At 45.3% G+C, this 24346-nt stretch overlaps 1 protein-coding gene across 5 annotated transcripts in view; it reads right to left on the reverse strand.

The window, feature by feature from the left end:
• The window catches only part of Pde10a (phosphodiesterase 10A), a 179877-nt gene that overhangs the window by 23547 nt on the left and 131984 nt on the right, over positions 1–24346 (reverse strand). For 4 of the 5 annotated variants that reach the window (XM_027401113.2, XM_027401116.2, XM_027401114.2 and 1 more), the window contains exons 6-13: positions 18801–18941; positions 16954–17109; positions 15231–15281; positions 14625–14683; positions 13056–13107; positions 10393–10535; positions 8292–8384; positions 5949–6135 (exon numbers count right to left, since the gene is read on the reverse strand). In XM_027401113.2, coding sequence (XP_027256914.1) covers positions 5949–6135; positions 8292–8384; positions 10393–10535; positions 13056–13107; positions 14625–14683; positions 15231–15281; positions 16954–17109; positions 18801–18941 — 882 coding nt within the window. Of the gene's footprint in view, positions 1–5948; positions 6136–8291; positions 8385–10392; positions 10536–13055; positions 13108–14624; positions 14684–15230; positions 15282–16953; positions 17110–18800; positions 18942–19171; positions 19360–24346 lie in introns of those variants that run through there. The other variant, XM_027401119.2, reaches the window with a different exon arrangement.

The following is a 24346-nucleotide window of genomic DNA, read 5'->3' on the forward strand; positions in this document are numbered from 1 at the left end:
TGCTCCACCAATGTCGTTCGCCTGAAATAAAATGCAAGCAAGCACTCCCTTCACTTCCTCCCACACCTCATGGACTCCTTCCGGCGGGAAGGACAACATCCCTGGGATTCCCGGTATTCAGTACAGTTGAGCTGCTCTGGAGCCCAGTGTGAGTCCTTGTTGAAGATGCTGCACTGGGTAGAATAAGGTCACATCACAGTAGTTACAAATAATATCCGTCCCTTGCACATGACATAGCCCTGTTCTCCAACTCCTATTTCTGTCACTCTGCCTTACAAGCAGTCTGGTTGAAGATTTTTTTTTTTTCATTGTCTTCATTTACAAAACTATAATAATGCAAAATACATTAAATCATATAATTTATTTAAATTATTCATTCATATTTCATCGTTTTAGGTTGTGCTTTCTCTAAAATTAATTACAGTGTAGTTTAATTTCATGCAAAAAAATAAGTTTTTGGAAAATTTATGCATTTTTCATTTGGTATATAATGCTCAATGGGAATATCAGAAAATTATACAATCTGGGACCTCACTGGAAACTAAGGAAGACAGAAAATTATGTCTCTGCAGTGCTTCATCAGTTACCTACATACAGTAACTGGGAAGTCATCTTGCACCCTGTATTAGCAGAAGAGACTTTTAGAAGAAGCAACTGCTATTCGTCGAACACTGAAGTCTGTGCAGATGACCTATCAGTCTTGGGCACTAGGACATGGCAAAGTCACAGGCCCTCAGGATCCCAACAAGAAGACAACCTTAGCATGTGAGCGTGGCTTCTCCCTACCATAAACTAAACACACACCCAATAGGCTTTATACAGTGGAACCTGGCTTCTGAGCAGATAGACCATTGACTAGTTGTTGTTCCGAGCTACCCATCTATATACTAAACCCTCATGATAGTCCAGTGGCATGCACAGACTCTCAGACGGGGTAATTAGAAGGCACCAAGTCTTTAACGGTCACTGTAGACATCTAGTCACTTCAAGGTGGAACAGTTCTCAAGAATGTGGACTCTGAAGTCATCTCCCTGAGTTGGATCTCTTTGCCATTAACTTACTACAGGCATGTAGGTAAGTACCCAAGTCCCCACCTGTGAAGTGAGTACACTGTAGTGACCAGTCCTGGGTGGGGGGGCAGGTTGTAAAGGAATGATGCCACTGGATGGAGACAGTTCAGGTCTTACAGCTGGAAGTTGTCAAGGTTTTCTATTGGTCCCAGATGACTATCAACACAGCGTGCCACTCCCCCGTGGCTGCTGCATCCTCCCCTAATGATGGGCGTGAGGAGCCTGGCGACTCCTGAGTGACAGTCATGCCCTGTGGCATCACCGGGAGCCAACAGAGCCATTCCTCCTGTCTAATACTTCCTGTACTGCCAATAGTGGGAACTAAACAAGGGACATCTGGAAACAGACCACCAAGGATCACTGCTAGGCGTGGGTCCTGTAAAGTTAATGCTAGATTAACTTTGGGGAGGTCTGAGATTTACACTAATATAAAAGTCAAACACTCTCTCTCCCTCCCATTGATTTAATTTGAGTTTCAAATGGTAACAAAATATTTCCTGAATTAGGTATTTTCAATGTGCTATTTTTCAATAGTATTAAATGATATCATTATTAATATGAAATGGATTCTCTACACAGATCTCAAGACCAAACATGCACTATACAGAATGAGAAACCTTAGCTGCAGCAGGCCAAAGGATCCCCATGCCAGTAGAGGTGGCTGTGAGGCTCTGGGAATGAAGTCCCCAGTAGAACAAGTGACATTCGAAAGGAGCTGCCCCTGCATGTAGCTTGACATGCAAAACTGTCCTCCTGAAATGAGAGCTTGGAGACGGAGATAGTACAATAGGAAGCTGGAGTTCTAAAGTTTATGCTACTCACATACATAGGAATTCCAGACGGGCTCCAAACAGTAAGAACCTGGGGTACATGCAAGAATAATTAAGCAGTCCTGGGTATAGAATGCCCACAGACAATTATCCAAGATAAACTAGGGTATGCAAATAGATGGAAAATGAATAAGAAATACAGGAAGTAAGGAGACGACTCAAGGAGGGATGCTCTAGAAACAGAGAAACTTAAAGATGCTGTCCCAAACCACAGAACCTGGTGTTTCCTCCTACAGCTCACAGCCTCTAATTCATGGACATGGCCAAAGCACAAAATCAAACAGATGGGGATATTTCTCTCCTCTTAAGAAAGATACATCTTCACCCTGGACTGGAGGGTCTGAATTTCTTTCCTAAAGACAGGCCTCAGCACACTCTGTGAGTAGCACCAGGAAGACTTCCCCTCCTATTCATACTGTGCAGGGCACTGGTGAGAACTTCCTCCAAACCCTTCCCTTGATCTGAGGCCAAGACAAAGCAGGAATATGGTTAGAAGTGGTGGCTTCCCTCCTGGAAGTGCACAGTGTTGTCTTGGAATGGGTACCAACAGCCCCTCTGCAACCTTTTTCTTGATGTTTTCCAGAAAATCCTGGATCTTGCGAGGCCTTCATCTTTGTGAAAGGCAGTGTAGCCTAGCCTGTCTGGCTGTCCGTCCGTTAAAGAACAAGTTGGGATTTCATAAAACCACATGCACTGATAACTCACAAAATACAGTATTAGAGGCAATGAGAGCAGACAGCAAAGGGAGCAGACCATGTCTGCTGAAGGCTGAGAACCCAGACATTATCGTCTACAGTCCTAATGCCACTTCTGGGGGATGCCATTGTCGCCACTCACCTGTTAAGGAAGCTGAGACTCAAAGGCACTGACTAATTTTACTAAGGTTCAAAAAAAAAAAAAAAAAGCTGCAAAAGGAATGAAGCAAGCACTAAAGGAGACACCTGCCTCACCTTGGCGGGCACCAAAAATCCAGAAAGTGGCCAGAGAATGACACCTGAAGGTAAAGCCACATCCACTACAAAGTGTGTGCTTTGGAAACTTCTTGCAGGTCGACTAAGAAATGGAAAACTATCCCGCATTCAGTGCCGGATGACTTTAACATACACCTGTGTATACCTATGGGATATACCTCCGCCTAGGCTTCAGGGGCTGGTGAGTCTTAGCCATTATATAAATATATGGGATGGACCATCATCCAGGCTTTGGAGTCTATTGACTCTTAACACACACACACACACACACACACACACACACACACACACACACACACCAGGGTAGGTTGATATTTTCTGAGCTTCAGGGGCTGGTGACTAGCCTTCGAATTATGTGTCACATGTTTAATTATGTGTCACACAACTCCTGTGTGTGGAGTGAGTTCCTGCCAGCACTTACCATAAATTCTGTAAGTTTAGAGAAAATTATCGGGGCCCCAAATATTGAATATGATATTTTGGATGCAAGCCTCAACCTCAATCCCAGGAGCCTGAATCACCCATTGTCTTTCAGATGCTTGCTGATTACCTCCAGAGGCCTAGCATTGGTGGGGTACGGTTCCTAGTTTGTGTAACAATAGACCTAGGCCCCTGGGTGGACACACACCCATCATCGGGGCTGGTGGAACATTCCTGGAAACTAGGGAGAGACTAGTGAGGACATGCAGTTTTAGGGGTGTCTCTAGGATTAGAGGAAATATTTGATAGCAGCTTTATACATGATAATTGATGTCTTCTACCAGCATCCCCATTTTGGGAGAGCTATTTAAGAGGATGCTTGAATTAACCATGAACTCCAACGTGGACTGAGCCATCTTTCCAGCCCTTAACATCACTCCCTGATGTGTTGTCTTCCCACAGGATGCCTGGCTGTGTGGAACGCAAGGTATGACACTTGAGAAGGACAGAGGCAGCCTGCCATTCATCCCTGCCACACACTGGTTCTGCAGCCTCAGACACATTGCTCAAATTCAAATGCCATGTGCCCAACTTCTCTTAACATGGTGGAGTCACCTACATGACCACTGTGAGACCCCACTGTGAGACCGCAGGTGCCTGGGACAATGCCTGTCATGTGGTGTCTCACTGGCACAAAGGTGATTTCCCCATGCCTCCAAGGTGTGGAGAATCTTTTGACCCAAAAGGCACAGAGTCTCGAGGCAGTCTTCCAGGGCCGAGTTCATCTCTTACACTGAAAACCTTCTTTAAAAATCATGAGGCATGTGAAAACTAATCGATTCTGCTAATTCCAAAGACTTATAGCCTTTCTCAATGGTCATTTTCCATTGAAAGTACTTCTAATTATCAGTTGGCTCGATGAGTAAAATGTAGGTGCTGCCAGCCAGACACGCCCTACGATTCCATCAGCAGGATGTAAACTAAAGAGAATAAAAGCATAGTTAGTGTTAACACGGTTCCTGTGGCCTGCCTCTTCTCATGTGCAAGAACCACAATTCAAAAAGCACCGCGGAACCCAACTACAAACCACACACATGGGTTAGAAGCAGCTATGGGTCCACAGGTTCTTTGTTTAAGAGCTAAAGTACTCTAGTTCCCAGGACCACACTCGTCTAGACTTAATGATGGCTAACAACTGGAGGCCGCTTTGTAGCTCACAAAGCCTTTTTATGTGATCTGTGATCTTCACAATAAACATGTGTGTTCTTCAGAAAGAAGTGGAACTTTCAGGGGAGGGAGAGAGGGAGCTGACGTTGTCCAGTCACCTGTTGAGGCAGTCGCGCAACAAGGTGACTTTGCTACTGGAAAGCTCAACTCGGCTAGGCTAACTTGCTCAGAGAGAACCATGGGAGCACCAGAGCAATGCCCACACTCAGGGCCCTAGACCTTCCCTCCCACAGCTGCACAGAGCCAGGCTCCCAGAGGCCCACAGTAAGGCTCCACTGCCATCTTGTTTGCAGCTGTCTCCTCACCATTTGGTTCCTGAGGAGGCTTTGAGAGGCACACCCAGAAGTGTTCTTCTTTCTGGTGTGAAGCAGGGCTTTCCCATGAGCCAGCAAAGACCCTACCACAGTGTGAGCCTAGGCAGACCAGCTGGAGAGCAGAGATGTAGCTTCATAGGGCTCTCATGTCTCAGAGTTGAAGAAAACCTCAAAAGTAACATGATTTTTTTTTTTTTAAGTTTTTTTGTGAGGCGAAACACCTCAGCAGTAAAAATCAAAATAAATGGCACCACTCAGGTGTTTTTCAACCATCAGTCCCCTTGAAGGCCAGTTGCCCCAACTATCTAGGAGCAGAGGGTGTGAACTGTGCCAAGTCGTGACAGTTCACATGACCTGCTGCTTTGGGAGATCAGCAGGGCTGGGTGAGGCAAGATGCTCCAGTGACTGGATCCCATTCCCCAAAACATTCTAAGTTACTAAAGTGGTACCCTGCTAACTCCCACTGGCGTAGCTGCCCGGGGTTAGAGTTCTAAAAATTCCCCAATTGTGGCACCACAATGCCGTTATAGGATTATTAGTTCATGGGTTGTTACATGTTCAATTCATTTAAAACACAGCAACATGGAAGATAGATAAATGAACTTCAGAGTATGACCTGATCCTCATTTTATTCCTCAGAGACAGGACAAGGTAGTCAAGAGAACTAGAGGGTGTCCTTCATGATGGCTGCATGTGCATGAATTAAATTGAATGAACACTGGGTTTCCTCACAAGCAGAACTTCCCTGGCCAGTGGGGAGACACGAGATGCTGTTCACGGCCTGCAGAGACTTCCTAGTGTACCGTGCATGACAAACACCAGACAACACTTCCCCTTCCCCAGCAGACGTGAGAAGCTCGACCGGCGCTTTACATTGCACCAGCACACCAACAATTCTTTCTGAACAAACTTGCACCTGGAGATACGCTCCAAGTCTCCAGAGATAGTTTTCTTCTGGCTCTGTAAGTTACCTTCTAAAGCGGGCATGCATGAGCAGGAATCCCTGCTCACAGTTCACAGAGGAAACAGAAATGGAATAAATAAACACATAAATAATAAATTAATAGCAAGAAGCCTGAGCTTGGAGGCTGTGCGCGAGTCCAAGGGCACACTTACATTAGCACAGTGCAAGGCCAGGGCACAGAAGACGGCGAACATCTTGAAGTTGTTCTCGTCCGTCTTGGAGAAGGCACTGCCGCTGATCTTGTTCACCATCTGCACCACGCCAATCACGCTGCCGCGGCTCACTATGGGCATGCATAGAATGTTGCGTGTGGTATAGCCCGTGTACAGGTCCACCTCCCTGTGGAAGTGGAAGAAACAGCACTGTCTTTGGAGCAAAAGACCAGTGGGGTGGGGGAGCAGGGGAGACAAAGAACACATCCCGCCATACATCTCAACACCGCCTTTATAGTATAGCTGGTGTGTATGTGTTACCTATGGCTGGAATGGCACTGAGGATTCAGTAAAAATGAAAGTGTGTTATTATTAAAACATTTTCACAAACACCCAAGCTTGTTTGATCTTGTTTACAACAGTTTTCTGCTGGAGGCTCCTGGCCTATGGACTTGGCTCTCAGCATTGGGGATCATCAAGTAAAACAGACAAGGTAGGTGATTTGGGGGCGGGGAGAATGCAGGAAGTCTTGTGTCTTCCTTTAAACTTGGCCATATTTACGAGACTGGTAACTTGCGTTTTAAATGGGAAATATTCACATTTAAGATTTAGAGCAGGAGTGAGCAGCCATGCCTATCACCCAAGCACCACCCAACCACATTCATCTGTGGGTGGGTGTTCAACACGATCCAGGAACTGGGATCATGGAGCAAAGCTCCTCGATATCGTGTCCTGCAGAGCTGCAGAGAGGAGGAGGGTTTGCTGACTCCTCATCTGAGGAAATGCTTTTAGAAGGAGAGACTGGGTTCCCCAGAATCAGCCACAGAACCAGCACGGGGGTGTGCATGAGTCCTCCCGTGCCTGGCTTTCCTTGTTTAACCATCCAGGCCTCATTGCTGATCCGTAGTCTCCACCGAAAGCACATTTCATGTGTATATTCTCCACTTGATGGACAAGGTCAATGGTTAATCACTAGCTACCGGCTGTCACAAGTAAGGCTGCTGGGAAAATTTGCATCTGAGTGCCTGTGTGGACAAATGATTTCGTTTTCCTTGGAGTGCATGTGTAGGAGTAGGGCAGACTGGTTGACCACTCGTGGTCAAAACCGTACCACTCTTTTCCCAAGAGGCTGTCTGATTGTCTACTCCCACCAGCAAAGTGGGAGGTCCCACTTACTCCACGGTCCTCTCCCTTCCACCCTGATGCCAATCGTAAAATCTCAGCAGCTTGCCCTGGTGACACCACAAGATGCCTGCCAAAGCTGGGCCCTGTACACTCTCCACGCGCTGAGTGGCCATGGACACAGCCTTTCTGGTGAGGCAGCCAACATGCTATGTCCTTCATGGGGGCAGGGGGATCCCATACAATCTAAATATTAAGATGGTGATGTCACATGCTCTGCCAGTGTCTTCCTCAAGCTGATGGCTGAATTTTTTATTTTCCAAACAGTCTGATTCGCAGAATTTACATAAAGATTTTTTTAAATGATGACAAATAATTTCAATAAGTAAGGACCAGCAAGCTTGTCTGGGGAATCGTAAGATTGCTGGTGTTTTCAACTTGTTGGCAAAACGTTACTAGAACACCGCTGTGGTTCTATATGAGTCTTGCATGTCCCACATCCATCATTCATCACAGAAACTATTTCCAGAACACTATACTGCTTTTAATGTAAGTCACGAGTATGTATCCACTAAACACCATCGTCACGTATCTGAAATAACACTCTAACAGCCTCAGCATCCACCTTATGACTTCTAATTTCAAGGGATTGAATAAAACATATACTTTGATTTCAAGTTCTCCAGAGGCCGAAATGAATAAAAAAAAATTCTCAATGGCCCATCTTAACATTTCACTGGAAGGGACATCCCAGTTGTGGGGCTTGTTCAACTCCTGCCTTGTGTGCAGTGGAGTTTCTAGTGCTCTCAGGGAAAGTATCTGCAGTTCTGAGGAACACTGACAAGTCGGCGTTCTCATCCCCACTTAAAAGAGGCAAAGAGAGATCGAGTACCTGGCCCTAGTTCTGTCTATGGAAGATAAATGACAGGGCCTTAACTCAAAATCAGACATGGCAATCTAAAACCCAATTCCTCATCCCCGTGTGGCAACCGTGAACAGTGAGACAGAGAGCAGTGTGATGAAATCATGACACCGCCACCAGGAGAAGCAACAGCTCTGTTGCTGACACTCCATGGGGCCCCAGCAGGGAATAACCTCAGAGTGTGTTCTGTAAGTGTCTGGTTTACTCTGGCCACTGATAACAGGCTGAGACAACAGACTCCTTCTAAGAGGCTTCAGCCATGGAACCTCAAGGGAGAAAATGTCAAACTCCCTTCTCACCTGTTAAAACGTGGGTCAGCGTAGGCATCCGGGATGTTTAGGACTTCCCCTGTTCTCGCCACTTGGCCAGCAATCCCCTTCTCAATTGAAAATCTGCAGAAACAACAAAAAAAGAGAGGGACATGATAATTAGATAGTGTTGTCACAAAATAGTTACGAAGCATTTCGCTAATGTTAAATGTTGAACTGAACCTTTAAGTACACAGATTAATCTTACATTTATGTATGCTAAAAAAATCCTGTAAAATACATCAAAGGGAATCAGACAAACACCCAACAGTGCTAGCTCAGAACCTGGTTTGAAGATGTAACACATAATAACTTGAGAATGTAACTGAAAAGGAAAACTCTCTGCTAGTCTCTAGCACTGGCCACCAATAATCTCCCTACATCAGCAAATCACCTCATTGTTTACAGTGTGTGCATTTTACAGAGAATTTCCTGCACAGTGGGCTTACTAGCTTGTACACAAAAAGCCAGGCTCCAGCTCCGTTGACCGTCCTGAACACAGGACATGAAGTATCTGTTGTCTGTAACCCATGGACCACACAGAAACTGTACCAAAGCATTTCCACATCTCTAATTTGCTCATTTAAAAAAAAATAATCAGAATCCAAACATGAACTGATTATACTTGGTTATATTTTTTGTAATACATACTGGCAAATACTTTTCACATTAGTGTATTATAATCACACACGCGTTTATTTCAAAATTCAGTTTCTAAAGAATTGCATCTACAATTCACACTAGGAGTTTTCAAAACCTCAAAAGGGTACTGACCCAACATAGGATTAAAGTATACCCAAAGGACCAACACTGCGTGACGTGCAAAGCCGCCATCTTCCCGGTTCTCTCATGCACACATTAGACACCACGAGCCGTGCCAGAATCGATTCATCACACACACACACACACACACACACACACACACACACACACACTTGTCTAACTCGGTCTGAGAGCCGTACGGATGGGAACATCCCTTCCACTCTTGGTGGCTGTTTCTCTACAGTGAGCAGAAGCCCACAGTGCTGGAGGCCAGCATCAAGCAGTCCTTGTAAAGTCATGGCCAGTCACAGCCTGGTTCCCTTCACTCCTGCTCTCTCTGCTTGTAAACAGGAGCCACTGTTTCCACAGTTAGATTAGCATCAGTGGTGTGGTTCCAGCAAAGCCCAAACTTTAGCCAAGAAAAAACAATTTAACTGGGTGACTGTAAAGCAGACTGGCAAGTCTGGAGCTAGAACCAAACTGAGAAAGGAACAAAATGTAAGTACAGCCTCCCCTCCCATGTACTCTGACGGTGCTTTTATGTCACTTTAATTCTGTGGTGTTAGCTCCAGAATATGATGAAGTAGCCAAATGAAAAGCATTAATTAGTGAGGACACAGTGTTGCACTCGAGAATTTTGTAGCGATATTTGCACACAGGAGCAAGAAGAGGCAAATGTGGAAAGGGTCTTCACTTGTGCATATGAAGCTTGTCTCCTCCACCACCTGTTAGTGCTCCCTGCAGGCTTCCAGGTTGTGACAAGACTGAGCCACCAGGGCTCCACCAACAAGTAAAGGCCATCTGTCCATTTAAATGACAGTAGCTGCCAGTTCAGCAACCAAGAAGGCTTTCGTTTTTGAAATGCAGTAGAAGAGTAGCTGATTCAACCAATGGCAGGCCAGGCCCTGGAGGTGTTCAAGTCATCAATTTCCTCTCCTCCGGGTCAGTCCTCACAGGTTGGGAAGCAGCAGGGGTTGAGTTGGTTAAGTTCACCCTGCTCCTAGACACAGGAGCCTGCCTGCCTGCCGGCTGCAACTGGAATGACCTTTACCTACCTGGGAGCACTAGTAAGTTTTTCCAACATGATTTCCAAAAGGACCGCCTCCGGAAGACGGCATTTCCAGGAGTGACGCTAACGCTTCCTAGGCGCGGTTTCGCTGGCACTGCAATGTCATTCCCAGAAGCACTACCTTCAGGAGGCGGGTCCTGGTGGGAATGATACCACAGTATGACAAGTGTTGTCAGCACACCTGTGAATAGGCGCAGAGAAGTGGGCGACAGAGAGACCTGCGCATTGGCATCAGAGCCAGGGCAGCCACTCCAGCTGTACCTGATCTCCTTGGTCTTCTTGAAGACAGGTTTCCCCTCCTTCTCCTCCCCAATGTCAAACAGGTCTGAGTACAGCTCCTTATTCTTGTGGTCCACCTGGAAGAGCGCGCAGCGGTCGGCGTTCACTAGATTTTTTGCATATATCTGAGACAAATGAGAAGCCAGAGTAAACTGATGGAAAACGGAAGCTGGTTACAGTGAGCCTTAGCTTGAAGCACACTATACTGGGGAGGGGAGTCAGTATTGTGCGTAGAGGAGTTGGTGAAGCACAGTGAATGCTATGTGGATGTCTGTCTGTGTGCTGATCCCAGCAGAAACGACAGGAACAAACAGTGCATGGGTGCCCACGCTCATGTGGGTGCTGAAATACTAGCGCACTGTCCTTGAGCTGCTGACCAGCCTCTGGCTTCCCTTCCTGAGAATCCTCAAAGCTCTCTGAGCTTTTTCCAGGAGCTTCTCGGGATGCTCCTGGCTTCTTGGGTTGTGTCAGTCAGCACTATGGCCAGCACACACTCAGTTTGGTTGACTGGTTATCAACAGTGACTGGAAAAAACATGGAATACTCCAGGCATGGAAGCATATGCCTTTAATCCCATCATTCTGAAGGCAGAAGTAAATGGAGCTCTGATTTCTGACCACCAGGACTACACAGTGAGACCCTGACCGAACAATAAATATATGAAACAGACACTGGACTGTGCTACACAAGGAGATGACATTAAAGTTCAGGAGCACCAGGGTTTCTAGCCCCTTCTGACCTCTCAGCTTTCTGCACCTGAGGCCGAGGCTCTGAGGGGAGGAAGGGCCTGTGAGAGCCAAGTCCCAGAACACTTGGCAGGGGGGTCACAAGATTAGGAAACCACAGAAAGCTTGGTCCTAAGAGCCAGAGTGTCACCCAGGTGGAAAAGCACCACCAAGAACACACAGGCTGAGTCCAAAACAGACATTGCTGTTGGGAGGCCAGACAGTAACAGCCCTTTTTCCACCTACTGGGCTAGCTTCAGAAACAAGCAAGGCAAGTGTGTCCATGCATTTACCCCAACTAAGAAGAAATACGGATCTGTTTCTCCCTTATTTCCTTTCTTAGAACCCGTGTGTTAGTATGGGCAGGTGTGTGTGGGTATCCAATGAGGCCAAGAGACTGTTGGATCCCCTGGTTGGGAGCCACCAGACACGGGTGCTGAGCAATGGACTCTCCAAAATCAGCCAGTGTTCCTAACTACTGAACCTTAGCACCAGCTCCTCATTTTCACTCCTTAGTTTTTATTTATGCCTTTATATTTTGGTTGTTGTAGTCATCTTCTAGCTTATGTCCAAGTAGCCTTTTGTTAATGTCTTTTCCCTCACACCCATCCTAACATTTCCTACTAGTTCTAATTGTCTTGCCTGTGTACTCTCCCTCTCATTCCTATTTTCCCCCTCTTCGCCTTTTCCCAGTCCATTTTCTTCCTACTCTATAACTGTTAGTATCCTTCACTCAGAAATGCCACCCACCACATTCCCGCCAGCAGCACCCGATGCCCTAGTCTCTGAGGTGTGTGAGTCTTCCACTGTGTGTGTTTTCACTAAGTGCTCTGCCAAGGTGGTTTCCTGTCAGTCAGTCTCCCCCTAAACAGCGATGGTTACATACAACCAGGTGAAGACAACACACTGGGAAGACTCACATAAAATAAACAATGGGAAAGTAAGGCCTGGAGGAACACCCACATCCCAACTGAAGGGGGTGGGGGTGCATACAAAAACACAACAATGAGAAAACCAGCCACCACAATATCTCCTCCATAGGCTCCCAACTCCCCAGCATGCAGACTGAAGACAACAGGGCAGCTGAAACACTAAGGAACTATTTAAGGATCTGCCTCCCCAACCGATCAGTGATCAGATGCAGGGCTCCAACCAGCAAGTGAACGAAGGGCTGTGACTCGGGAGCTAGACAACACAGCTCACAAAGTGGGTGAGGGGTGAGTGATATGGAGGACGACAAAGTCAAACATGGAAGGAAAAATACAACAGGGAAGCAGATTCTGGGAAAGAGTCAGCCACCAAACAAACAGTGTAAAGTGTTGTCAATGCCCGGGACCTACAGAGGAGGGAGCATGCACAGAATGGGAGGGGGAGACACACATCTAGAAAAACTCAGAGAAAACTGAATTAGTGAGCAGGAACAATGCTGAAGAGGCTGAGCTGAGAGCCCACAGGTGGAAGGGGAGCTGAGACAAGAACCTCAGGGCACAGACGATGTAACCATTCGAGTCATAGGTCAAGGAACGGGTCTCAGAGCACCCACTTCCAGAGGAGGGAGGTTGAGACATAATTCAAGTAGACCTACTTTTAGGATCAGCATTAAGGGTGAGAGACTTAATTCAAGTAGGGGGGCTCCCTAATGTCCTAATGTGACTCATACAGAAAGTGCCTTGGAGACTAGGAAGTGAAAACAAGCTTTCCCCACGTACAGCCCTTTAAACGAGGCTCTCCCGGAGTCCTCCCCAAGATTTCAATGAGGTGAAGAAAGGCAGAGGATCTCAAGGAGGATCTCAAGGCTCCATAACTCATAACAAATTAACACAGCATATTCATCTAATACACACACAACGTCACACCATGAGTAAAGATCAAGACCATAATGGTTTAAAGGAAATCACAGTCGAAACCAAAAACACCTACCATGATGTGTTCAAGCAGAGAGTCTATGGCAACTATGTTATCAAAGTATGTCCTGAAAAAAACCAAACAGACAAGCATAAATCCCATGAGTAACCTTGCTGATATCACAGTGCATGTTAAGCTCTGAACCCATTTTATGAGTTCCACATTTAAATAAATGAATACACAGGTCATTTAAAAAAAATCCATGAAGCACTTGCATTGCCTCAGTGCAGACTAATTCCAGTGGAGTCTTCCAGTAATTATATCATTGCTCAACGGAAAGGAGGAAGAAAGGCTGCAATGAAAGCTAAATTGGGTTGGATTCAGGTCAGCCAAACTTAACGTGCTCATGAATGATCTCATGAAGACAATCTTTAAGCTTATTATGTCCACCAATACAATAATAATATGCATGATCACTGGGGGGAAAAGGAGAAGAAGTTAAATTGCACTGAGAAATCAAAGGAGTTGACCCGAGAAGAAGCACCATAATGCAAGTGGTCAGGACGCAGTGGCCTTTAGTTGTTCTATTTAATTACAGTAAAACACATGTTCAGTGGTAGGCGTGTGTCGCTGGGGTGGTGAGACATCCACTAACATGTAACCTCCAAAGATGAGCTAACAGCCACTATCACAGAACATATTAAAAATGACTCCACATGGGCTTCGCTGGTTCTGTGAGAATGTCAGCGGTGCTCTGTAATTCAAGTGGCGTATGGCGATAACCATGATACCGTGATTCAGGATGCTCTCCTTAGCTTGAGAGACTGAGGACTTCACTGCATTGTGAGCTCTCGCCTAGGAGAGGAAAGTGCTGGATGAGCGAGCTCTCTACTTGAGCAGAAGACAGGATACCATAAGGTGTCACATGGGCATTCAGTTGACTTTGGGACACTTCCCAAAAATACAGATGTGTTTACCAGACAGAAGCTCTATGTCCCTTTCTGTGTGCTCTGAAGTTAACATCATTGTGGTCCTGTCACATTTGGCAAGGTTCAACCACTTGAAAGTAGAGTTGGCTGAGCCATCACTAGAGCTACAGATCTCTAATTCCAGATTCCAGAGAACATCTGCAAAGTTGAGCGCTGGCAACTTCAGCCTGAGCATGCAGCAGGGTTCCCGTGTGCACTGGTGAGAAATTAAGCAGGACCAGCAGGGACAGAAAAACCCAGTACCTGCCTGCCACAGTGTTGCTGGAGGCCTGGGAGGAGCAGTGACCTCCCAAATTTACTAAACTGGTAGGAGAGCGTGACCTGGGTTACCATATCCTGGGCTTTAAGGTTTTGTTATTAATGAGGTGGGCTGTGTAGATAGAGGGTCCCCAGGAGCATGTAAATCCAACACAAACGTGAAATTTAATGAACGTCCATAAGAGCTTTCACTACCAACCCAGGGACTGTTGCTTCTAGCACACAAGCTGACCAGGGATAAATATGCAATTCTGTAATGCACAGCATGAGTGACTAATGACTCTTCCCAGAATGTGTGTGTGCCCATGCAGCAGATGGAAGTGGGTCACCAGAGGGACCTGCACTTTACACCACTGTCACCAACTGAGGCCAGGAGAAGCCCTGGGAGAACACTTACTTTGATACATCAAGCAGGAAGTCATTCAGTTCAGTCTGTTTGGCGAGACCTCTGCACACCTGCCACGTACACAACAGTTGTTAGTCACTCTGGAGCTCTGCTGACTTAGGGACAAAACCCAGAGTGCTTTTGACACAATCACTGTCAGTCTTACTTCCTGAAAAGTGCAACTTGCTAAACACTGTTCCTTTGAGTGTTGCCTCACTTGATCTCTGCCCAGCTCCGCCATCTGGGACAGACACGCCCTAACTGAGGGAAAGCAGCTGAGAACAGCGCACAGACACTCTCCTCCACCCTGAATGAGTTATATACCTACTTCTACTCTCAAATTTGTTACCTGGTATGGACTCAATGCACTTTGTGGCCCACGGAGACCCTGCTACTCATGCCATCGCCCTGCAATTACACTTTACTTCTTGCCATGCAAAAACCAACCCAACACGTATGTACTTGTAACAAGTGATTTAAGATGGTTTACAAATGAATATAAGGGATTACATGGGTGAAATTGTTCGGATATAAAACATTATATCCAAAACCAAAGCTTCAGATCACTTGCTAGCCTCGGCTCTAGCCCCCACTACTGTGAGAACACCCCAGACTTACCTGCACCTGGTGTATTGCTACAGAAGCCCAAGCAAGATTGGCTGTTGCAACCTACAAAACACACATATGTGTATATCAAACAAACTTGATCTCAAAAGCTTATCAGGTTTGCACAGCAAGCCATTTTACCTGCTGAGCCACCTCACCAGTCTACATTATCTTCTGAGGGTATTAAATAATATTTTTCAGTTTGACAAAGATTAACTGAAATACCTCTACTTGCCTCTTTAAGCTAGTGTGGGATCCCTAAGAGGGGGGAAAAATACTGTGTGTATAGTCTATGCATTAAGTACTAAAGCTTATACTCCAATTACACTTTCACTTTTGTGTCCCTGTGTGTGTGTGCATGCAAATGTATGCACATGTGTGAAGGCCAGAGAAAAATCTCAGAAATGTCTGCTTGCTTTGAGGCAAGATCTCACCAGCCTAGAATGCAGCAATTGGGCTGCACCAGCAGGGACAGAGTCCCAGGGACTCATCTGTCTCTGCTCCCCAGGGCTGACTACAGACACACACATTGCCACATCTGGCTTTTTAAAGAGTTCCAGGGAACCCACTGGGATGCTCACACTGTCCACTGAGCCCCCTTCCCTGCTTGTGCACACGAGCACGTGTACCCACCCACCCCACCATACACACACACACACACACACACACACACACACACACACACACACACACCCTCAGCCCATATTCTACTTCCATTTCTGCTATCCACTTTGCATATCCTTCCTGGGCACAAGGTGCTAACTCTCGGTGTTAGAAACAAAGGAGGAAGTAACAGCAAGGGTGGACAGGATGCAAGTGTACTGTGTAGGTGAAAGGACAGTGAAGGTTGCCATGGGAGCACACAGCAGGATAGAAAGAGGGACACAGGTCCCATATGCAGGAGGCACTGGGGGCAGGCAGTACAAGGTGACAGGGACTGCACTCCACACCACAGGAAGGCAAGACTTCTTCATGGGGGCCACAGGACACCCCAGGAAACAAGGAGGCAGGTCACTCAGGAAGTGGGTAGAGCCAGACAGACCAGTGCAGGAGAGGCATGAGGTGGTGATACCGTGTGTGTGTGTGTGTGTGTGTGTGTGTGTGTGTGTGTGTGTTTATAGTGTTGATGAGTCAACTCCAACCAGAGCATGGAGCGTGCATGTGACTGAGGAAGAGGACACGTTTAGGAAGACACGGGACAACCAGGATGCATTCCTGCACTTGGCTTCATAGGCACCAAAGCACATTTTTTGTTAAGATATTTTTATTCAGAAAAAAAAAAGAAAAACAGAGTGTATTTCTAATTTAGCCAGTCTCCTCTAAAAACAGCTGCTCAGGAAAACAGTTTTTTAAGAACACAAGGCTGTTCACAGCCAAATGCGGTCAGGCAAACATGACTTCACTATTCATTCATGTATTCTCTTAACACCGGTGGGTGCCACCAATGAGGGCAGGATGCTGAAAGGCATTTTTTTTTTAATGTTTTTTAAAATGTGTTTTTAAAAGACATTTTTAAATGCTAATTTTAACTCATATGCATGGGGGGGTTGTCTACATACCACATGTGTGTATGTCAGAAGATAGTGTCAAAGCCCCTGGCACTAGAGTTACAGATGGCTGTGAGCTATCACTTGGGTGCTAGGAGAATTGAACTCAGGTGCTCTAGAAGAACAGCCAGTGCTCTTAATGCGTGGGCCATCTCTCTGGCTCCTACTGAGCAGCATTTGAGCCTTACCTCCTGATGACTGAGACAGAAGGCCTCCTTGCCCCAGTGCCTGTACAGCTCAAGGATGCCGATCAAGTCTCCAATGGCAGTGACGATGGGCAAGCAAAGAACAGACTGGATTCGGGTTCCCGATTCCAGGCCAGTGCCTCTCGGAAATCGCTCATCCTGGAAATCAAACAAGGGAAGACTCGAACTTTAGCATCTACTTCGGCATCTTAGCTTTGCGTGTATGCACACTAGAGGTGAACAATGGATGCTGGTTTCATGGGATGATAGCAAGAAAGGTTATCGGCAAGTCTGGTACTCGTTCCCTCGCCTTCTCTGCCAGAGCCACCCCAGGGTTCCCAGGTGTATATGTGCACACAGCACAGGCAAACACCGTGTGAAGAGAAGTGTAAGTAAACATGCCTTCTGTTCTGTTCTTAAGGTCATGCTATTCCATCAGAGTTGAACTTCAAGAGCCCAAATTATGCATTCAAGTCATCCTTTATCAATTATTTATACCATCACAATGATAATTTTAGTGTTTTTTTTCTATCTTGGCTAAAATCTCTACAAGCCAGCACAGAGAAATGGAAACGATTAATACCAAGGTAGCAACTCTATGTACTTGGCTCCCTACCATCTGCAGGAAGCTAACTGGATACAGGAAACCCTCTGTGAACCAAGAGCAACATGAGAATATTCCTGTGGCTTTTAGACTGTGAAAGCACTCAGAACAGAACATTTACAAATGAGAATCCACAGGGCATCTATCCTCACTCTAGACCCTTTCTTTCTTTTTTCTTCAATTAAGCAACAGGTAATTTATTATAGGTAAATCATTGGCAGAAGAAAAAAGGAAAACAAAAACCAGGTTCCAAGTCTCCAGTTCACCAGCTTCACTGAACAGTTTTCTTCCTGTCTGTGTTATTGCTATTATTTGTCATCAATGAAGCCCACACCCCCTGCAGTGACATTCATCAGACATCTGCCTGAACACACTCGAGAGCCTGAGCCAAGGGTCTATCTGTCATCTGTCTTGGCAGTTGCATCTTTGCTAGTACCCTCTGGCACTGAGGAAGCTCGGGTTGCGCTCAGGCCTGTTGGTGTGACTGCTATTCTGGCTAATGGGAAAGCAGAGAAAGAGATGTCAACAGTGGTTTTAAAACTGCCATTCCTTGAGCCGGGCAGTGGTGGTGCACACCTTTAATCCCAGAGGCAGGCAGATCTCTGTAAATTTGAGACCAGCCTGGTCTACAAAAGCTAGTTCCAGGACAGTCTCCAAAGTCACAGAGAAACCCTGTCTCGAAAAACAAAAACAAACAAATAAAACAACAACAAAACTGCCATTCCTCTTCTGGCCTGGCATCATGAGACTCTGCCATGCTGGCCTCACAGGTGAGGTGTAAGAGACAGTGGCTGGAGAGCAGCCACACCTAACTTGTGGCCATCTGGCTTCTGTCTTACATTACCCAGAAGCCTACAAACCAACCTCAACAGGAATGGCTGTCCTTAAGACTCCTGAGAGCTGGCCACTGGCCACTGCAGGACACCTTTCAGACAGCACAGTCAGTCCTGCAGCTGTGTCAATGTGAATTAACCAAGCAGGCACAGTCTGTTTCACATGGGTATAGACTTCTCTTCCTGTTTAACCATAGTAGCACGTGTTGAAATAAGGGCTTTAGCTCATAGAGAGCACAACAGGTATAATTTTCTGAATATAAAGGTTAAACTATAAGCAAATTTATTTATTGATCTGTACCTCCTTTTAATGCTTTTATAGTTAATTTGGAAACAAATTAAATGATAAGATCAAAATAATATATCACCTTTCTTAATTAAATCCTCAGAACACGAGAGTCAAAGTGCCCTACCCCAAGGATGTCCTCCACAAGCAGTGTTTTCCTAGACTTGGCCACATAAGCAGAGATGGTGGTGCCCTGGGTGATGGGTCCTGCAGGGATGAGCCGGGGTTGACCTTCCTTTATCCCGGGTGGTGTGAATACACACAGACTCTAGGAAGGAGAAAAGAGGACAACGTTTTAGACGATCTCCTCTGTCTCTACCCAATATCAACCAACTCACAATGGTAGAGCATTACCTAATTAGGGCCTGTAAAGTCTGGGCGCCAATCACAGGAAAAGACATGGATGATACAAGGCTTCACAGGGGGCAGACAGGGAGCCTAGAGTGAAGTCTTACAGCCCTGCTTCACACAGAATGCACATTTGAAATCATAACTCACAAACATGAAGGCACAGGAACTCTCCAGTCAGCCTCCTCTTCTCAATGAGACATGATACGAAATAAAGATGCCGTCTTGCTACTGGACCCTCGACTCTGTCATGCCAGCCAATCAATGCCAAACCCAGGACTGAGTGAATGTCGTTGCCTTCCCAACATCTCGGAACACCGCTTTAAGACCCTGTCACTCACATTACTCCAGCTGGAACTGCAGATTTAGGGTACCATGAATTAAGAAGGTGCTGTCCTGCCCTCACAGCAAAGTCACAGCTAGTCTTAGAGATTTCTTCTATTAAGTGACTCTGGGCAAATATTTTTGGCTTCCGGCTTTTTTTTTCTAACCCACTCCCAAGAACGTTAGAAATGTACAAGGGAATATACAAATGTACTTAATGTAATAAGTATAAATTAATGAAATTCCGAAAAACATGGTACTATTTAAATGGTATAGGGAAATCTGCCATGCTGATTTCAACCACCCAGACTGTTTCACTGGCAAATGCACATTTCACACATTTTCTGGAACACATAATTCAAAGGTCACTTCATTCGTGGTATTTTATTTTAATGTTTATCTTTTTGTTTTTACTCTCAGACAGTTCAATTTTAAAGACAACTTTTAATTCAATAGGAGTGGGTGAAAAATTAAAAAAAAAAATCGAGGAACAAAAATCCATGTCTTTGTGCTATTCTCTGTTTTGACCACTAGATAGCAGTGCTAGGAAGCAAATTCAGATGGCAGCGGCCAAAAGGAATCAAGGCGCCAAGTTCCCAGGAATTTGTTGCAGGGAAGGCAAAGAGTTAGAATGTATTCCACAGCTGAATAAAAACATCACAATGAGAGTTAACTACCCATGCTGAATATAAAAACTGCAACACTTTTGGATTGCAGCTTTACATACAAACATAAACATTGTGTTTCCTTGCTTTTCCATTTTCCCTCAATTTGTACCCAAGAAACAACATCCTATGAACTGTATCCTTCATTGTTTCAGAGTAAAATTTAATAATAATAATGATGATGATGATGATGATGATGATGATGATGATGATGATAATGTAACTCAAGGCAAAAACCTATGCCCTTGAGCTGCTCTTTGTGCAAAGGTTACAGCTTAGAAACCCCAGTTGGGGCTATTAAGTGTTTCTTCTCAAGAGAGAATGATCTCCGCAGGCTCCACAAGGCAGCACAGTTCTCTGGTACTTAGCCAGTGCCGCCTAGTGATGCCACTCACCTCCTGGAGCTGCCTGTGTTGTCAACAACTGAAAACCGCTACTGTCTTTCTGTTAGGGGAGCAGGCAGACTGCTATACTTGTAAGTAGCAATGCATGAAAGATAAAGTGTATAAACATTGTTACAGCTTCATCATCACTGCAGACTCCTCTATGGAATAGGAAGTCCTTTCCCTGGCTGATCATTTCCTCCTGGAGAGACGCTCTGCTGGGCTGTGGCACCAGGTGGGGTCCCCAGCTCTATTCCCGACAATAAGCCGGTTCTGTTTTGCTCTTTAGTGAGCTGACTCAGCACGTTTAGGTTGTTTCTCCTCTTAACAGCCACTAGACAACCTCAGTAATCAATGCATAAGGATTCCACAGCCCCGTGGTATGCTTTATCTTAGTTCTTGTTAGCTTCTAGCTTCTGCTTAACTTTTTCTGCTTTGTTCGTTATCCCTGGTGAGAAGTACCTGAATTTTTAATTTGGTTAGCAGAACCAATTCCACTCACAAATTACACTTCTCATTGGTGTTGGTTTTAGAAATGAAGTCACCACTACTGGCCCATTTACAGAAAATAAAGCTTCCCAAGTGCAGAGTTTTGTGATTTGTCCCACCTTATTTAACCCTTGGCGTCTGCTGATCAACTAAAGTCTCCTCGGCAGCCTGTTTGTTTCTGTAACTAAAACAGGTAATTTTTGTCCTGAAGTTGGTCTTGTTTTAGCCAGTCCTGAGTGGTGATGCATGCCTCTAATTCCAGCACGTAGGAGGCTAAGGCAGGATGAACACAAACTAGGTCAGATCCCAATGTGCCTTGAGCTGCAGACCAGCCAGTATTGAAGAGCAAGCCCATGTTGGGGGAAAGAAACTTCACTTCTTCAGATTCAGGCCAGTTCTCCATTTGGAGCTGAGTGCTGTGCAGAGTAAAAGATAAGGGTGTCCTTTATTCTTCTACATGCAGCTGACCAGTCTGACCAGCACATTTGCTGAAGATGTGTCTTTTCTCTGGTGTGTACAGTATGTCTCTTTGGCAGAGATTAGGTAGCTGCTGGAGTACGTGGTTCTGCACGTGAATCCTCAATTCTGTCCCATAAATCCATAATTCTGCTTTTTATGCCAAGGAATCTTGTTTCCATTATTATAGCTCTGGAGTCAAACTTGAAACCTGGGATGGTATACTTCCAGCATGTCTTCTATCATGATTATGTATTCAGGGTGGTTTGGGCTAACCTGGGTCTTTTGTGTGTCCATAGGAATCTGAAGAGTGTGCTTTCAGGTTCTCTGAAAACTTATGTTGGAATTCTGGTTGGGATTGCACTGAATCTGTAGATTCCTTTTGGCAGGATGGCCATTTTCACTATATAAAACCTACTGACCATGAGCATGGGAGGTCTTTCCATCTTCCGATGTCTTCTTCACTTTCTTTCTTCAAGGTCTTAAAAGTTTTGAATCATACAAATTTTGCACTTGCTTGGTTAGAGTTATCCTGATTTATTTATTTATTTATTGTGACATGTATTGTTTCCTTGATTTCTTTCTCAGTCTGTTTATCATTTGAAGAGATAAAGGCCACTGTTAATTGTGTATCCTGCTACTTAGCTTAGAGTTTGATAGACTGTAGGAGTTTCCTGGTTGAAGTCTTTAGGGTCTTTTACATACAGAATCGAATCATCAGAAAATAAAGGTATCTGACCTTTTTCCTTTCCTATTTGTATCCCCTTTATCTCTTTTGTTTGTCTTGTTTCTCTGGCTAAGGCTTCAAGTACTACACTGAACAGGAGAAGCGAGAGTGGACATTCCCAAGTGACAGGCTTTGCCTTTATCTCTGTTTGACATGGTTATGGCTGTGGGCTTGTAATATACCACCTTTGTTGTGTTGCCATATGCCCCTATGATCCCAAGTTTCTTCAAGACTCTTTATCATCAAAAGATGCTGGGCTTTGTCAAGGGCCTTTTTTTGCATTTAATAATAGGATCAGGTCCTTGAACCTGTTTATGTGAAAGACCATATACATTGACTCAAATAAAAAGCCCAGTAAGGGGAATGCATTAGGTCTTTTGGAGTTGTTGGACAGTGAGGTCCTAGACCCCCAAACATTACAGGCCATTGCCAATGTTTTGGTTAGCCTCCAGAACTTGATGGTAAGATCCTCTTGTTGAAAACCCCTCGTACTTGAGTCATAGTACATGGAGAAATCTTGCTGGCATTAAACCTAGAAGCCTCAGCACTACTGGCTACCTTTCATGGCACTAGAAGATGCTATGCATTCTACTAGGGAAGAAAAACAATCCACTTTCTTGCCTAAGTATAAACCCTGTGAACTACACTCACCATAGCTCTGGCAATATATGCGCCCTGGTGCAATAGTGGCATGAATGGGAGTAACCGAACACTTTCTGGTTGAATTTAACACTCATTACACAAGAAGGAACTCATGCCTGGTACTGTTATTTGGCCAAAAAATGAAGACTGGCCAGGTCAGAGGACCTGGGGCAGGTGTGTTTGGGGGGATACCTAATACTATTATTTGTTGAATGGACATAGCAATGTGGGTCCCCGAGTGCTTGCTTTCAAGCCTCAAGATTAATGTACGTATTAACCCTCATCAAATAGGTTTCTTTTTATGGTAGGGAGCGATTAACATAGAGGCCTACAATTTGTGGATATGCTAAGATTATGGAACTCTCAGCTCTAAATGAAACAGCTGTATCATATCCTTTACCCACCCCCCCCCTCCGCAAATTTAGGGATCACTGTGGAAGCAGGGGTGGGGGAAACAGAGAGATTGTAAGAGCTCAAGGTAGTAGACATAGCCAAACCGTGTTTGCTGGATGTGGCAGTACCTTGTACACACAAATGTACAGCACCAACTGTTGTGTGCACGCGACCTGCAGGAGATGAAATCAACAAAAACTCAAAGTGTGCTTGGGGGAGAGGCTCATGAAGCCCCATCTGCAAGCAGAGAGAATCCGCCAAGGGCTGAAGGCTGCTGGGGGTAGAGCATCTGCCCCTGCTCCAGCACACTGTCCTATGTACACACTAAGCAGACCCAGTGGGTTTAGGTAAAGAACCCACAAAGGAGGGGAGAAACGGTGCACAGAAGGCAGATGAGAAACTGGAGGCGAGAGAAAAGGAGCTGGAGTCGATCAAAAAGCATTATACACAGGTATGAAATTCCCAAACACAAAAAATAAATTTAATCTTTACAATTAAAAACAAAAAGCGAGAGCTACTTCAATGGGAGCCCACCACCTTTGAGAAACAACCACCTCAATTCTAAGTGGGATCAGATTGAAGAATTTCACTCTTGGAAAAAAAAAAAGGTTTTAATCACCTAAAGAACCTAGAAAATGTGTATGTAATGTTTTTTAGTCGTGTGTATGTGTATGTACATGAATGCTTGGGTGTGTGCGTACATACCTTCACAGACCAGAAAGGGCATCGGATCCCCTGGAGTTGGAATAACAGGTAGTTGTGCACCACCCAGTGTAGGTGCTGGGAACTGAATTCAGAACAGGAACGGCTCTTAACCAGAAAGCCATCTATCTATCTATCTATCTATCTATCTATCTATCTATCTATCTATCTATATTTGGGCTGAGAATAAAGAAAAAGAGTCTCCAAGAAACCTAATATGAAATAAATAAGGGATGCTGGGAGGTAACAAAACTCACAGCTGCCTTTTTGGGGGGAACCAACTGAAGTCTAACTGTGTGAGCCTCACAAGAAAACTGTAAGTAAAGCAGCTCTCTTGGGGGTGACGCAGAGCACCCACCAGCACACTCTGACAAATATGCATTGGTGGGCCACAGCTCAGTCATCACATGCCAAGGGGACAGGAAAGCAACATGAGGCCAGGAGATCAGATGACCTTGAAATTAGTCCTGAAAGGGGGGGGACCTCCTCTGAGAGATTACAGTGCTGCAGTAGGATGTGTGAGGTTCTGTCCACCTCACTGTGA

Source organism: Cricetulus griseus, chromosome 2 (genome assembly GCF_003668045.3).
Source record: "Cricetulus griseus strain 17A/GY chromosome 2, alternate assembly CriGri-PICRH-1.0, whole genome shotgun sequence".
Classification (NCBI taxonomy): domain Eukaryota; kingdom Metazoa; phylum Chordata; class Mammalia; order Rodentia; family Cricetidae; genus Cricetulus; species Cricetulus griseus.